Source organism: Podarcis liolepis (assembly GCF_965112155.1).
Source record: "Podarcis liolepis genome assembly, chromosome: 3".
NCBI classification, from domain to species: domain Eukaryota; kingdom Metazoa; phylum Chordata; class Lepidosauria; order Squamata; family Lacertidae; genus Podarcis; species Podarcis liolepis.
Window position 1 is genome coordinate 64,908,148 of NC_139557.1, and position 16,514 is coordinate 64,924,661.

The 16,514-nt window shown below is 40.3% G+C and overlaps 1 protein-coding gene across 1 annotated transcript in view; it reads left to right on the forward strand.

Moving 5' to 3' along the window:
- Positions 1 to 16,514, forward strand: part of AIG1 (androgen induced 1) — an 82,997-nt gene that overhangs the window by 61,137 nt on the left and 5,346 nt on the right. Inside the window, exons 4-5 of the mRNA XM_083496294.1 lie at positions 11,291 to 11,406; positions 15,327 to 15,490. Of these exons, the coding sequence (XP_083352420.1) occupies positions 11,291 to 11,406; positions 15,327 to 15,490 (280 nt within the window). The remainder of the gene's footprint in view (positions 1 to 11,290; positions 11,407 to 15,326; positions 15,491 to 16,514) is intronic.

A 16,514-nucleotide genomic window follows, 5' to 3' on the forward strand; every position in this document is an offset into this window, starting at 1 on the left:
TAAAGTCAAAACAAGAAGTAGCATTTTTTCTCCTATCACAGACCTTTTTTTTTTTTAATGATTATAATAAATAGGAAGAACTATGTCATTTTCTGAAGAGGTCATTTCCTGTTTTACAACACAACACTATTTCTAATTGTCCCCAAGGAAGGGAGAGAGAGGGAGAGCTGCCCATAGATGTCAGTGGAGAAACTAAACAAATCAATGCAGTTGAGAATGGGCACAAGTTCATCTTTCCCCTTCCCCCAAAACTCGGAGGGGGAGACACCCCAAAACAGCCCAGTGAGGGCTGAGCATGGGTCAAAGGGCAGGGAGTTCTGATAGATTGAGAGAGGAGGAGAAGGTGGCTGGAATGCAGTGAAAAGATTCCTGAAGAGAAGCGCTCCACACTGAAGTATTTTGTTTTAGGGCCCCAGTTGGTGGGTGGTTTGTGCTGTTGCTTTTAAAAGCCATGTGCAGCCTTCTATATAGACTTAAGGTAAATTGCATTAAAAGACAGGAAAACCAGCTAAAATAAGACAATAATAAACTTTTGTCAGCATTCAAAGGTTAGCTGCATTTAAAAGCAAACCCTGTCTAACTTATTATCCAAGGATTACAGAGCTGGTTACTTTAAAACCAAATGTTCTCGTTCACTTTTTAGCGTGTGGAATGTGGGTGGGTGGGATCTACCACATTGTTAGGAGGTGAGTCGACCTATGCGTGGTCAGAAATAGGCCCCACTGAATGAAATGGGATGAATGTGCATATAATGGCAGCCTGAGAGTGCAAGTCTATGTCTACATAGAAGTAAGTCCAATTAAGGCTGCAGTCCTGTACCCAGTTACATAAGAGTAAGCTCCAAACAACTCAATACGACTTATGCTTTGAGTAGACATGTATGGGACTGTGTTGTAAGTGTAGTTTATTCTGAACATTAATTTGTAAGTATAAGAATGAATAGAAATGAGCAACAACCTTTCGCTTTTCCTTCAAAGGCATGCAACATTCACAGACATTGAGGTGATGCAGCATACCTGGTCTGATTCTAAATTAGGGAAGTGTTTGGCCATATATTTAGGAAATACTAATTGTAAACTACCAGTTCCACACCCAGGGTTAATTAAAACGTGTGTGTGTGACGTACATCATACATTACAAAACATGCTTACAAATCTGTACAGTGTTTTGTACTACCCAGGAAAAAAGAGAATGTAGAAAAAGGAATTGCTGACACTGCCAATGATCTGCATAGCTGTGTTGCCGTTGGCTGCAGTAAACAGCCCAGAGGTTGCAGACTAGAAGTGTTGAGGGTTGGATTCCATTCTTGATTTACCGTAGATATCCAGTGTTGCAATGATCTTGAATAAGTCGAAGGTATTTATAAATAACTGTGGGATTGTGGCTGGGCTGTCATATTGTCAAAGCATGTTTCTGAAGCAAAGTGTAGAAAGCATTCCATTGAAGTGAATGGTTGTCGTACCAGCTGTGGCATTGCAAGATGGTGCTGGCTGTCCATCTGTTGTTGTCTGGAATCTTCATCTGACAAATGAAGGGATAGTTTTGTTTCCTTACTTCATAGAGGGGTGGGGGTGGCGGAATGGAGCAACAAGCACCAGACAGCAGGTTGAAGATATTTGTGCATGTTGTGCAAAGATATCAACTTCACAGAAATACTAGGTGCTTGTATTTTCAGTGTGTGTTCAGCTGTCACTGTGCAATAGGTGCAAAAGTATTCATAAAACAGCCTTACAATATGGAAGCACAAATGAATGACGTAGAGGGAAAATATGCGCCCAGAAAATGTGTTTATCATGTTCTGCTTGACACACAACAAATTACATAATGTCTCAAGAGTATTGTTAATTCTAGGCATTTAATTCCTTCATCTAACATATTACTAAATGCTAAAATCTTCGTCAAGTGTGTGTGTGTGGATACATAGATAAAGATGCATAATTTTACTTGATGCCATTGGTAATGTCACCCTCTCAAAACCTGCCCTTGTACATATCTGCTTTCAATTTATGTTCAAAGTATACAGAAAGTCTCCTGTACTAATCTTGTCCAACTTTGAAGCCACATAGCTCATGCATGAGGCTGTCAGACATGAGTAGTTGCAGATGTCAGTGCACCAGTGGCAGGAGGCCAAGAAGATGGATTAAGGCTTAGTCAGTAAAAAAAATACATGCCAGCACATCTGAGACACAAGCATTGCAGCACCTCATAAGGAAAATGTGTCGTGACAAGAAATCGATAACCTCTTGGAGGCAATTGGTTTATGAAATATTTTTGATTAATTATGCTGAAGCATGTTTGGCAATGTAGCTTGATCCAGCATTAGCTTAATGCTTTTTACATGAAGCAGTGTTGTAACTGGTCTTGTAAGTCAAACAAGATGGTTTAAGCCAACCTTTAAAGTTTCACGGGCATAGATTTTAAAATGTCCCTACAGCAGGCTTAATGGCATATATTGGTGGCTGTAGGTTTTCACTGATCAATCGAAACAACATTCATTTTAGCAGAAACAAGAGCAAAATAAAATTAGAACAAGCTTGTTTCTATCTGGAGTGAAGATGCTGTAATGTATCACGCAGGATCTGTAATAGATCAGGCAGGATTAACAATATGTTAATTCATAAGACTTTACATAACTATCCTTTTAAATGGAAGGGATGCTATTTAAATATCATTTTAGACATCAAAATAAATTTAGAATCAGGATTGCTGATTTTACTGATAATGTGTGACATTCACCTATTTGTGAGGGTTTCTTGTGATTTAAGAAACAAAATCTTGGAGCTATATAGCAATTTCAAAAAACTGCTGCTGAAAAATACAGATATATATGTAGACATACATATATAGTATCATATACCATGGCTCTGATCCAGAAAGCTTTGTGTGCAGCACCAGACTGTGTACGTGCTGTGGCACACAGATGTCTCCTTGCAGAAAAGGTGAAGTCTCTAAAATTCAGGATAAAGATACCTCCCTGCCATGGCTTCCCTAGCAACAGCACTCAGTGACACCAGTTTTCTTCCTTCTAATAAGCACTACCCATAGCAACTGCATTGGGAAAGTGCCAATGATTGAACTGGAGCAAAACACAAAGTAGTACGTGAAATGCAGCAACTGCTTTTTCTCTCCTCCCCCTTCTCCATCTTGCCAGAAGAGGTAGCATTATCTCTGAAACACTGGTCTTTAGTCTTTGCCTTTGCAACTACCATCTCCTGAGACATTAGGAAGTTGCCATAACTGAAGAACTAATTAGGAGAAGCTGGAACCACAAACTGGCACCCTTTCATAACCCTAAGCATAACTTATCTCTCAGCACATCTACTGCAACTGACAGCTGTTCTTAGGATACCATTTTTATTTAGACAAGCCAATCCAGATGCTCAGAAAGTTGGAGTTATTTCAATCTGTTTTAGTATTTTAACCTTTGTATGTTTTAAAGTATGGCTGTGAATTTTTGATTTTGTTGTTTTATATTTTTGTAAACCGCTTTGCAATTTTTTTACAATCATTTTTTTAAAATGATATTTATTAAAGTTTCAGAAAAGATTACAAAAAGAAAAAGAAAAGAAAAAAGAAAAAGAAAATACAAAATACAGAAAAGTAAAAACAGTTAAAAACAAATCAATCTTTCCATGTCTTGTCTTTCATTTACTTGTTTCCCTGACCTCCTCACACCTCCCTTTTTTGTATTCAGTTAGTTAATTCAGCAAATCCTTTCCCTCTTTGTTTTTATCTTAATCCTTTATCTTAATATATTATACCTTTAGATTCTCACCTGTTAACAATCCATTTTTACATACTCCTTTGTAACATTGCTACTAAAACCACTTAACTTCATTCCGACATCATTCTAACATTCATTAATTTTACAGTATTTCTGTAAATAGTCTTTAAATTTCTTCCAATCTTCTTCCACCGACTCTTCTCCCTGGTCTCAGATTCTGCCAGTCATTTCCGCCAATTCCATATAGTCCATCACCTTCATCTGCCATTCTTCCAGAGTGGGTAGATCTTGTGTCTGCAATTTTTTTACAATCAAGCAGCATATAAATTTTATGAAATAAATAAATAAAACAAAAAATATTGTCATAGGTCATGAAGAGCTATTTCCATCTTGACAGAAGCAATCTGATTTCTGTCAGCAACTTGGTTTTATAACTAATTCTGATATATGAAAGGCTCTCAAAATAGCAAGATAAGATCAAGTTTTTCTTTTAAAACGTCAGTTGCAAAAATTCCGCTCTGTCCACTACACTTAACAATATTTTTTATCTCATTCTACTGGCATTTTGTTTGGATATATAATGTAAGTCAAAAGCACAAATCCATAAAAATTGGACACAGATTTAACTGTTGATACAATTTTTATTCTGTATGTCTCCTAGTGTTTTTCACAAGCAATGGAGATACACCTTTAACATCTCATGGTGTAGTGATGGTGAACAATTGAAGTTGTAGTTCAGGAGTGGAGAATCTCAGGCCCAGAACCCAAATACAGCCCTCCAGCCTCTCATTTTTGTCCTTGCCCACATCCCAAAGGTGCAAAACATCTGGCCTACAGCTGTAATTAGCCCTATCAGACATACTGATTTGGGCTGCCCACCATTTTGGCCAAGCCACACCCACCTGATGTCATAGTATGTCATATTGGGGCTTGGGCAAAAGGGGCTGTATAGCTGTTGGGAAATACTTGAGAAACATTCACACCCTTTTTTGTTTTTATTTCAAACCTCATGGGTAAAAATGAGTCACCTGGCGTAACTGTGATATCAAGTAATTGACATGTAGGAGCCCCTGCCTGCCTGCCAAACTTGGCCACCCAGGGGGTGTGGAAATAAAGATTTGGCCGCCCAGCTAGATGCATATCCCTACCTCTGCCTTATATCTGGAATGCCTCCTTTATCTCTAATGATTATTCTTACTTCCCTGCATGCAGGATAGAGAGGGGTGTGTGAGTGTGTGTAGAAACTAGCAATTTACATTGACTGCTTTGCCAGCTTTTTCCTCTGGCACCACCAACCAGTAGCACATGGCTCCTGGAAAAGGTTCCCCTGCCCTGGTGTAGATTAACATATTCAAAATATTCTTTCTTAAATTGATTGACCCAACGGGAAAGTGGTTATTGTGGTTGCACTAAGCATTAGTACAGTCTTTATATCCCCAGTGAACAGAGTCAGTACTCAATAGGGACCTTAAACATTTAAATATAAGCATAGTGCTCAGCTTGCTGTTTCTGATGGATGGCCTCTCCTGGGGCCTAACTAAATGTTATGTTAAATGTATCGCTTGCAGGGATGCCAGTGGATATATATATATATATATATATATATATATATATATTTTTTTTTTCGTAGATTTTCACGGGTACAGGAATGCAGGTTTTGGTGTCCTCGGGTGTCTTCCCGTGTAAAAGTTGGGGTGTCTAGGCGACGTTTCGACGAGGTCTCACTCGTCATCTTCAGGCTGGTGCTTTCGGCTTCTTGTTACTGGAACAGAGCGGGATCTCAGTGTTTGAGTTCCTATAAATACTGTAGAGGGGTGTGGTGTATTGCCTCAAAAGTTCTGGGCAGAGGGGAAGTTCCCAGGCTAGTGTTCTTTTCTTCTTTTGTTCCTTAATTACTTGAGGGATATCTTGAGTGATTTCTTGAGTGATATTCTGAGTACCACTTAGGTGGGTCATTAGGTGTGGATTAGTTGCTAAAGCCTTCGTGTCTTGACCTCTTGAATTTGTGAAGAGTTTTTCTGGGAAGATGGCTGTACTGCACTTAGTTGTGCTTTGGCTTGGCTTCGTGTATAGGGGCGAGCTGTGGTTTTGTGCCCTGTGCCAGCCAGATCTGTGTAGGGATTGCAGGGGGGTGCAGCATCCGGAGTTGCCACTATGGTTTGGTTACTGGATGGTGTCTGTAATTTATCTGTGGAGAGGGTCTGGGTTTGGGTCTGGTGTGGTTGATTGGTGGTGGCGTTCTGTGTGCCTCTGGATCTGGTGTCGGTTTTTGTGGGGAGGGCTAATTTCCAGATGTCTGGCAGGCGGGACGTGTCGTCACGCTTGTTCATGTTGTGAGGGTGTTTCTCTATCTCGATGGCTTCCATGATTATTCTCTTGTGGTGATGTTCCATGTTAAAGAGCAATTTGGAATCTGCAAAATTAATTTCGTGTCCTGTTTCTTTCATGTGTTGGAAAAGAGAGGAAGATTTTTCTTCTTTTTTGACGGCATTCTTGTGTTCTGCGATACGTGCATTTATTCGTCTGTTTGTTTGTCCAATGTACGTGGCTGGGCAGACTTTGCAGGGTATTTCATAGACCCCTTGGTTTTCCAACTGGATTTTATCTTTGGGGTTTCTGAGGATATTGGCTATTTTTTGGTTGGTGCAAAAGGCTGTTTTGATATTGTGTTTATGGAGGATTTTGCTAATTTTATCTGTAGTGCCCTTGATATAAGGAAGGAGGGCCATGCCATTGTTTTCTTCCGTGTCTTGGTTTTTGGGGGGTGTTTCTTTTTGGATTAGCTTCTTAACCCTGTTTTGCTGGTATCCATTGGCGATTAACACATTTGAGAGATTCTGTAACTCAGTTGTCAAGTGGTCTTTGTCAGCCAGGCGTTTGGTTCTGGAGATGAGGGTCTTGGCTACGGAGTTTATTTGTGCAGGGTGGTGGTGTGATTGAGCATGTAAGTAGCGGTTGGTGTGTGTTTTTTTCCGGTAGATAGTGTGTCCTAGGGAGCCATCAGGTTTTTTGTAGATTAGGACGTCAAGGAAGGGAAGCTGGTTGTTGGCTTCTATTTCCATAGTGAATTGTATTTTGGGGTGTAGGCTGTTGAGATGTGTGAGGAAGCTATCTAGTTTTTCTTTCCCGTGTGGCCAAATTACAAAGGTGTCGTCAACATATCTGAGCCAAAGTTTGGGTTTGTGTTCTGACTTGTCTAAAGCATTGGTTTCAAAGTGTTCCATGTACAGATTTGCGATGACCGGTGAGAGGGGTGATCCCATAGGTGCTCCTTCTATCTGTTTGTATCTTTGTCCATTGTGGATGAAGTACGTGTTGGTTAGGCAGTGGTTGGTCAGGTCCAGGATGTATTCGGGGGGATTGTATTTGTTTTGAATGGCTGTCAAGGCTTCATTAATGGGCACTTGTGTGAAGAGAGATACAACATCGAAGCTCACAAGTAGGTCATCGGGATGTAGGTTTTGCTTCTTTATTGTTTCTATGAACTGGAAGGAGTTTGTAACGTGTGAAGAGATGGATTCTGCATAGGGCTGAAGTTGCTTAGCGAGAAATTTAGCGAGATTTTGTAGAGGTGAGCCTATGGAGCTGACTATTGGTCTGAGTGGTGTTCCTTCTTTGTGTATCTTGGGGAGGCCGTAGAGTTTGGGGCATCTGGATGATTTTTCTCTGGGGAAAACCCAGACCCTCTCCACAGATAAATTACAGACACCATCCAGTAACCAAACCATAGTGGCAACTCCGGATGCTGCACCCCCCTGCAATCCCTACACAGATCTGGCTGGCACAGGGCACAAAACCACAGCTCGCCCCTATACACGAAGCCAAGCCAAAGCACAACTAAGTGCAGTACAGCCATCTTCCCAGAAAAACTCTTCACAAATTCAAGAGGTCAAGACACGAAGGCTTTAGCAACTAATCCACACCTAATGACCCACCTAAGTGGTACTCAGAATATCACTCAAGAAATCACTCAAGATATCCCTCAAGTAATTAAGGAACAAAAGAAGAAAAGAACACTAGCCTGGGAACTTCCCCTCTGCCCAGAACTTTTGAGGCAATACACCACACCCCTCTACAGTATTTATAGGAACTCAAACACTGAGATCCCGCTCTGTTCCAGTAACAAGAAGCCGAAAGCACCAGCCTGAAGATGACGAGTGAGACCTCGTCGAAACGTCGCCTAGACACCCCAACTTTTACACGGGAAGACACCCGAGGACACCAAAACCTGCATATATATATATATATATATCCTCTAATCCTGGGTGCAGAAGGATTTCTGTTAGTTTAACCCTTCCTTCTCATGTTGTGATCACATCAAAAACCACACCCCTGCTTTCCCCATGGTAGTTAGCCATGGGGGCAGGGGGATAGTTGCCAGTGGAAGCATCATTTTTATTGTTCAGTGGAAGCATCATTTTTATTGTTCAGTGCGGCATGAGGGTGATTTTGCCACAGACACTGCAAAACCTCCCCTCCCTGCATGTTGATGGAAATTGAGGGAGCTCATAGTGACATTCCCAGTGTCAACAGTGAACTTTATGGCTGAGTGGGGATTTGAACATGGGCCTCTCCTATCCTAGCCTGACAACCTAACCACTACAACCAGGACAGACATTGTCTTGTTCCTGTATCACAGTGGCACTCACAGGGCAAGGCAGGTGAGTTACAGCAGCACCAAGGATAGCTCCTAGTGAGCAACTTGCTCTGACAAAGGTTAGAAGTGTACTGAAACTTTAGAGCTGCCTCCAGTCCACCTCTCCTAACTTCACCTTATTTTGCGTAACTAAAGGGCCTCTTAAAGGGCCATCCTCTGGCTTGAAGATAAGCACTTATCATATGTGCTCCATGGTCTACTGCCTGGTGTGCAGTCTGTAGGAAAGAAGCGCATGGGTGCCAGTAAAGTGCATGGCCTGATTAATATGTTAGTGGAGTGCAGCATTGATGTGAGATCTTCTGTATGATCCAACCATCCTACATGATTTCATTCATTAGTGGACCAGCGTACATTGTAGATATTTGGAGAAGCGGCAGCCATTGATGTCATGCATGAACTGGGGCTAAGGTTCACTTATGTATACCATCAACATTTGATGGTTGCAATTTGAACTTTTCGTATTGCCTCGTCACCTCATGCTTAATGTTTTTTTTTCAATGAAGACACTTTACACATTCAGCCGCTAGTCAAGAGTCTCTGGATTAAGTAGGTTTGTGATCTAATTATCTGGGTTGTCTTTACTACAAGAAATAAGAAAAAATTACCTATTCTATATCAGTTATTTTATTCTATACAGAAACTGTAGCGACAGTATTTAGGAAAGGTTTCCCCACCGCCAACTCAATCTCTTATTTTCAGATTTCAATTTTGGCCCCTTAGCAAAGATAGTAGATGTATTCTAGCATACATTGCTTTTGGGCAACCACCTCCCGTTTCAGTGAAATTTGTGCAAGTCCCTTTGAAATGACCAGTTGTTGCAGTGCAGTAGTGTTTGCTGACTTGTGCCCATTGCCACAGCTGCAGTTGCACTGTATGCGGTTGCATTTCATATATTGTTTTGCCAAAGCAACAGTGAAGAGCAAAGAGTGATCTACTATGCCACTCTGTTTATTTCAGATTTAGTGTATCCTCCTTAGCTATAACGCTGCGGAAGAGAGGAGGTTGCATTAAAAAAGGAAGTGTTGCTAAATACCCACAAAGCATTAACCTCCTACATCGATTTGATTTGTTATCTCTGATTCCTGTGTTTTCCAAGTCATCGTCACAACACTGGCCTTTACTTAGATAATATACTGCTAACACCCATGAACTATGCAATAATAATTAATGAAGTGCTTGCGGCTACTGCAGAGAGTGCATCCTGTGTCTCAGTTAACGGTAATAATCCTCCATAAAAGGATGAGTGCTGCTACCAGGACTCTTAGCCTCAGCGGGGTTCAGACTTATAGATTCCCATTAACTAGACACCCACTTTGAATATCCTGCTTTTCCATTATAGATATAATAAGGTATCATCCGTCTCATGAAACACGTTCTTCTCAATAGCAGTTTCATATGGTGGAAGTTTTACCAACGGTACTTCTGCAGTAGTATCACTTTTTAAAAAACCCAGAAATGGCTAGATTGATACTGTTGTGTGTAACACATTGCTGACTCCCACTGCACCTGTTTCCTAAAACTTGCAAAAATTATTATATTTTGGGTGGAACAGACTGTTGCAAGAAAGCCTTAACTATTGCTATGCCATGTTTCTTTTTGTCTTCTTCCCAGCCAAGTGTGTTATAATAGCATAGGTGTTTCGTGTGTCTTTTAAAGCTCTTCTGTTGAAAAATCATCAGCATAAGGTATAAGACAGCATGTGATGTGGTGCCCACGTGCTGTGCATTTTGCCTTCCCCGCGGCATGAGAGATGAGAGCAGAGAAATGCACAGTCTAATGGCATACTATCAGGGGTTGTCCTTTGCAAATGGCTATGTTCACACATAACTTTGGCCTTGGTAACCCATATGAATAGGGGTTGTGTGCTGGTGCATGTAGCCTGATAACTCCTGCCTTGCTCTTCCATTTTCATGATCTTGTCAGGTGGAGAGCTTGGCATGGTATCTGGTCGTAGGATCACGCTTTGTTTCACCCTAATAAGCACATGGTTGTTAAATCAAGAACAATAATAATTTAAGGTGGTTAGGGATTGTGGATGTCCTGGGGTAAAACAAATCACAATCCCAGTTTAGGCTGTTGTGCTAAGCTGTCCACTTCATGGTTTGTTTATCTACTCACACGAAGGGAGGAGCAAAGTAGGACCATTCAGTCTGCTTGCACTAGCGTGCAGTTCGTGCACACTGTAGCTTATTAAACCATAGTTTTATGGTCTGGAGTTATGTGCAAATGGGGTCATTGGTGGGAAGAAGAAAGAACTGAATGGTAGCAGTAACTGCTAAGCAGTTCCATGTTTCTTCTAATAGCTAGCTCCACCCTTTGCATATGATGTTCTTTTCCCAATAAGTCCACTATTATTGGTTTACTATTCAGTTAACCTCATGATCACAGCTTGCAGCATCTAAATGCTTAGATTTATGCTGATTCTGCCCTATTAGCTGTGAACATGAAACCACAAAATACAGCTCAGCAGGAATCAAGTTTCTCCTCTGCCAGAGGACAGACTGACTGTTCCTGTTTTATTGAAAAAGTTGATTGAAGCAGCCTTTTTCTAGGTAAGCTTAAAAAAGAAAGATGTCTTTGAAAATATTCTGCCATATCCTAAAAATATGTTGGACATTATCCAGTTAAAGTTAAGCACTGGAATCCTAAATGCTAAGGAGTAAACCCTATTGACCACAGTGAAACTTACTTCGGATGAAATGCAACAGAATTGTGCTGTATCCCATTAATTTCAGTGGAAGAGTTAAGCCTTACTGTTCAGCTAGAATTAAAGAATGGAAATAGTTAAGTTTAGTTGTAAAGTGCTCATTACTTATAGATTATCCTAGAAATATTCGATAATATTTTTATTATGGACATTTGGAAAGTTCTTGCATGAACTGTTTTCTACCATTTTGTTTTCATCCTAGCATACAACCGTCTTGCCTTTTATATTAATTGAGATGAGAACAACACATCATGAATATCCCAGCAGGACCTGTGGCTTGGTTGCTGTGTGTACCTTTTCAGTTGGCTACATATTGTGGTAAGAGATACCTTTTCACGTTGTGAAATATGATTATCTATTTCATTGTGGACATAACCACGGATATACACGCAGGTCCCGCTTTCCAAACACAGTATTCCCAGGAAATTGTTTGTTAGGTGAGTGTTCACATAACAAGCTGATGATTTCCATTCTTTCCTATGAGGCCATTTCTAAGCCATGATCTCTCTCCCCTTTCCCTTTATGGTTTCTTCTTAAAATGGCTGCAGCCAACCATCAAAAGAAACAAAGGGAAAACTGTTTTGTCCAATCTATCCTGCTCTCTGATTGGTCCGATTTCCCCTACACTCCCCGCCCCCATAGTATCTGCCTGAAAATGGCTGCTGCCAACCCACCAAGCACAAACAAGTAAGGAAACCGGCAAACTTTGACTGTTTGGATATCTGAACCCATGGAGTAGATAGCAAAGCTTGGCATAATTTTTGTGTTTGGATAAGTGAACTTTCACATAACAAATGGGTGGATAATGGGACCTGCGTGTACTGCTTGCTTTGTCTTCTGTCTATGCTGAGGGCTTTCTGATACTATATAGATCTCTCATACACATACCCTTAGTCAAGCATCTGTTTCCACCAAGCGTGAGCTTGCACTTTTAATGTATCCATTCATTCATTTATCTTAGCTTCTCCCTGGCTTTCAGATCAGCTAGGCCATATCTCAGATTGGAAATGTAAAACCATCACATGAGTTTGAAGCATGTATATTTAGAAGTACCCTTAATCTGTAAGTAAGCATGATAGGAAAAGCTGTTGATACATTTGGAGAAATTTATTTATGTATTCTGTTCCTTCTACCAATGCTTACTCATCGATCATGCAGTAAAACATTTCAGGACTGAAATCTGTATTTCCAGAATTTGAAACTTGCCATAATAATTCAAGATGCCTGAACTAAAGCTCTAGTTACCTAAAGCAGTTGTTCCCAATTGGTGGTCTGCGGATATCAACCTTTCAAAAGTAGGGGGTCCATGGCTTGGCTTTTGTAAAACAGGGATTCTAGAGTACTTAGCTAATTGGGAACCATTAACCTAAATGATTTCCTTTCCCTTATGTCCTACTGTAGTTTTGAAGATTGACCAAAAGCACTCTCCTGACTACAATCTACTGGGGGCCACAGTCTACTGGGGAGTTAGATTTCTTGAATGCTTAAGGACAGCTATGTGCACTTGGCCTTTGCCTGTAACGGTAGAAAGCTGAGACATAAGCATAATCCGTAAAACAAAAAACAATTTACGTTTTCTACGTATCCTTATGATAATGTGAAATATTACAGCCATGTGTATTTAAATTAAAATATCCTTTCACCTCATTTGATGAGATTTACGTTTAGTATACTTTCCCTGAAGTTCTAGTTTTTGTTCTTCTTTCCTCCTAAGGAATACTTAGCACTAAATGGTCTGCTTTTTTCTAAACCTTGCAAATGGTAGAGATTCAACAAAATGGCTCTGGCCTTGCACTCTAAAGTGTGCCTTAATGCATGTTCCCTTGTGCTTATCTAATAATGAGATTGGACAGGAATTGCAATGTTAAAGACATTCATTAGAATTAATAACAACTAATCTTGTGCAGAAGCTTTATGCCTAAGGTTGATCAGCCCATTATTGTGCAGTATTGAGTTAGCATGTTTTCAAGGACAATGAACTCCTTAACAAAGGCCATTGGGTAATGTTTCCATGGTTGCACTGCTACTTTTCCTTCTCACATTTGTAATATAGACAATGCAGGACTACTCATAATGCTGCCAGTCCAGAGAAGGGCAGGATGGAAGGATTCTAGTGTAATATGCAGGGGCGGGTTCTGTGTTTAAATGATGTCAGCCTGGGCAGTCATAGGTGGCTCTGAAGCCTGTTCTTGAAGTGGCACATACATTGACTTGCTCTTTCCTATTTAACTTTGGTAATAATTACTTTCCATTTGCTTGTTCAGTTGCTCTGGGGTCAAGCATGCAAAACCTAAATGGAAAACTTGCTTTGCAATTACCATGCTGCGGGAATCCCAATGGTGTAGTGTAGGGATCCTTGGGCTAGTCATGGTCTTGTGGGACAAGCTCTTGTTCTTAATCCTGAGTGGATCTACACTCATGGTTTTTAATGCTAAAAAAGTGTTATGGAGTGGTTCTGATAACCATATAGCCACACGGCATTCTTTTTTAATGTTAATAATACGTTATTAAAGTGTGACACCAGAGGGCGCTGCAGAGTAACCCCCTTCCAAATACAGGTAGACCTTGTGGAATGGGACTTTCAGCCTTGATGGTATTTTAAAAATATTGTTCTAATAACATTTAAAAGGTGAGTGTAGATCCAGCCCCTGTCTTTGCTCCTGTACTGATACATGTAAAGCCTGTGAATCAAATCCTGATTCATGCTTCCTGCTCCCTCCTCTCTTTCTGCCCCCAAAGTGTCATGGTTTCCCAAGCTTGTTTATTCCTTCTTTTTTACTTTCCCACACTGGCAATGGAATCTCCTACTAATCATCAATAAACTGAAAGAGAGATTGAAAAGAATCTACATATGTGCATGTTTTGTCTGGTTCCAGCTTGCTTCTATAAAGGTTTCTAGGATATGCACCCATAATAGATACTTATGGTACATTTTAGGGAGTAACTTCTTCCCCATAAGTCTCCTCATCTGTTCATGTAATCAGGTGAGATCCTGCTTCCCATGCCTCTGCCTCCTTAAATTAAGCTTGTTGCTACAAGGACAGAGCTTTCTCTGTAGTGGCACCTTCATTGCATCCTCTTCCCAAGGAACCCTACCTGGTTTACTGTCATAAACTCCCCCCCCCCCCACTTTATAAGCCTTTCAGGACTGAAATGACTAGGGGAATTTATTAGTCCACTACAATCTCTCACACTATGCCCTCAAATCAGAGAGCAGTACTCTTTTTTCTCTACTTTTTAATATTGGCTTTTATTATAATTAGGATAGAGCTGCATGCGATATGGGAGAGATGATCTGATGGTGCCATGTTTTTATTTTTACTCTAAGGCATGAACAGAGGCCTCCAGCTTAGATTTGGTTTTTTCAGGGGCTTGCAGTATATCTTTAAGAAAAACCATATAAAGGTTTTGTGCAAGACTTCCTTGACATATGTGCTGCAATTGCAGTCTTCAGAGATCTTTGGGGCATGTCCTAAGCATATAGCAGTCAGCAGAAATAGGCACATTTACACCATTTGGGCTGCTGGAAACAAAATGACTAGATTACGTCCAGGTAAGCAGCAAACAGAATTAGGGGTTGTGACAACAGAGGCAGCCCATTGGAACATCAGACAAATGCACCAAGGAGCTTCCACACTAGCAGTGAATGCCGATGTCCTGACTAAAAAGTGAGAGAGAATTGTGATTTGAGCATTGTGGAAAACTTGCCTGTGTGACCAACAGCAAATCCACAGAAGACAAGCACAGCATATAAATAGACAGATACGTTGCAACGCTGAATACACCTAGGCTTATGGCTATCTGTATCTAACGATTAATCATAAATAACAATTAGGAATCAAAAAGTGTTACAATAGTTGCAAATGCTGGGTTGAGGCCAAAGGTTTCCTTCTTCTTTTTGGGGGGGCGGGGGGAATCCATCCATTGCAGCAAGAATCCATCGGTCAGAAGAAAGGAGCCTTTGGCTCCAACCCATTCTTAGTGTTATTAACACTACAGCCCAGTTGCCATTTGCATAATGGTAAGCCACATTTATATCTTTTCTTCAAAACCATTCAAAAATGGTGGGTGGGTGTTTCGTAGATGTATACCAAAATCTCACGAGACAACTAAACATAATCAATAGAGTTTACTTCTGAATAGGCATAGGATTCTGCTCATAGAAAAAAAAGTTCTTGTTATTGTATAATTTTATTTATTTAAAGAAAACTTCTGATTTCTCTCTGTATTTATATTAGGGTCTGTTGGATTTATCATGTAACAGGTGTTTGGGTGTACCCTCTCTTGGAGTACCTTGGCTCAGGTGCTAAAATTATCTTCTTTGCTACTGTAACTGCAATAATTAACATCTTCTACTTGCTGGGTGAGATCCTAAACAACTGCATCTGGGATACACAAAAATGTGAGTATTATTTTGAGAAGCACTGATGTAACTATGAAACAAGGGCTGATTCACATATTGCCATGGACATTGTAAAGTTCTCTGAGAGTGACTCCACCATGTCTTTTTCATGTGTTTAAATCCTGTCACTTGGTGGTTATTCCATACAATGTGACTTGGTCAGAAAAAAAACCCCATAAATTTTCTGCCATTTCAATCTAATCTGGTAGCATTCAGTTATTTCCCATTGCTGCAGTTTCATGCAAACACCTTTCCACGCAAACTGATTGCATTGAAATCAGTACATGAAGTTGCTTGCACACTCATGCATTGATGTACATTTGGGCTTAATTTGAGGCTGGGTGTGGGTGTGATTATCATTGCCTGGTTTTGGACATTTAGCTGAGAGCATCAAATGACAACAAATAAGTACATAAATCCAGAAATTACTAGTGAGTTAAAGGGGGAATTAGCAAAAATCACCTTCCGCAACCACTTCTATTCATGGAAGCCTCTTCTGGATCAAAGATCATTCCATGAATGAAACAACACCATTGGGTGATACTCCTAGTCTCAATAAGTTCTGCAAAGGTGATTAAGGATGTGCCTGTTGTGATCCAGATAATGTCTAAATTGGATGTTCTTAAAAAGGTTTGACAAGTACACCACATATCACAAAATTATACAATGAGCTTATGCCATCCTATAATAAAGGTTGGGGTGGAAAGAAAAAGGCATTTACAAGTCTGAAAGGTTTCCCCCTCTCTTCCTTTAAGAGTTACATTTTTTAAAAAAACCACACACACGACTACTGACAAAATAATTTGCAGTTACTTTTTCCAAACTAAACCACAAACATGGTAGGCAAAGAAAAATCTTCCCATTCTATGGGCCAGAGTCAGCCCACAGGTCTGAAGATAACATAAATTCTGCCAGGGTATTTGATCCATCAGCAGTAAAATGCTTCTCAAGAAAGGATAGAGGCTCTTTTATGAAGAAAAATGAAACACTACAGCTTGAAACCACTGGAAAAGTTTCCTCCAGC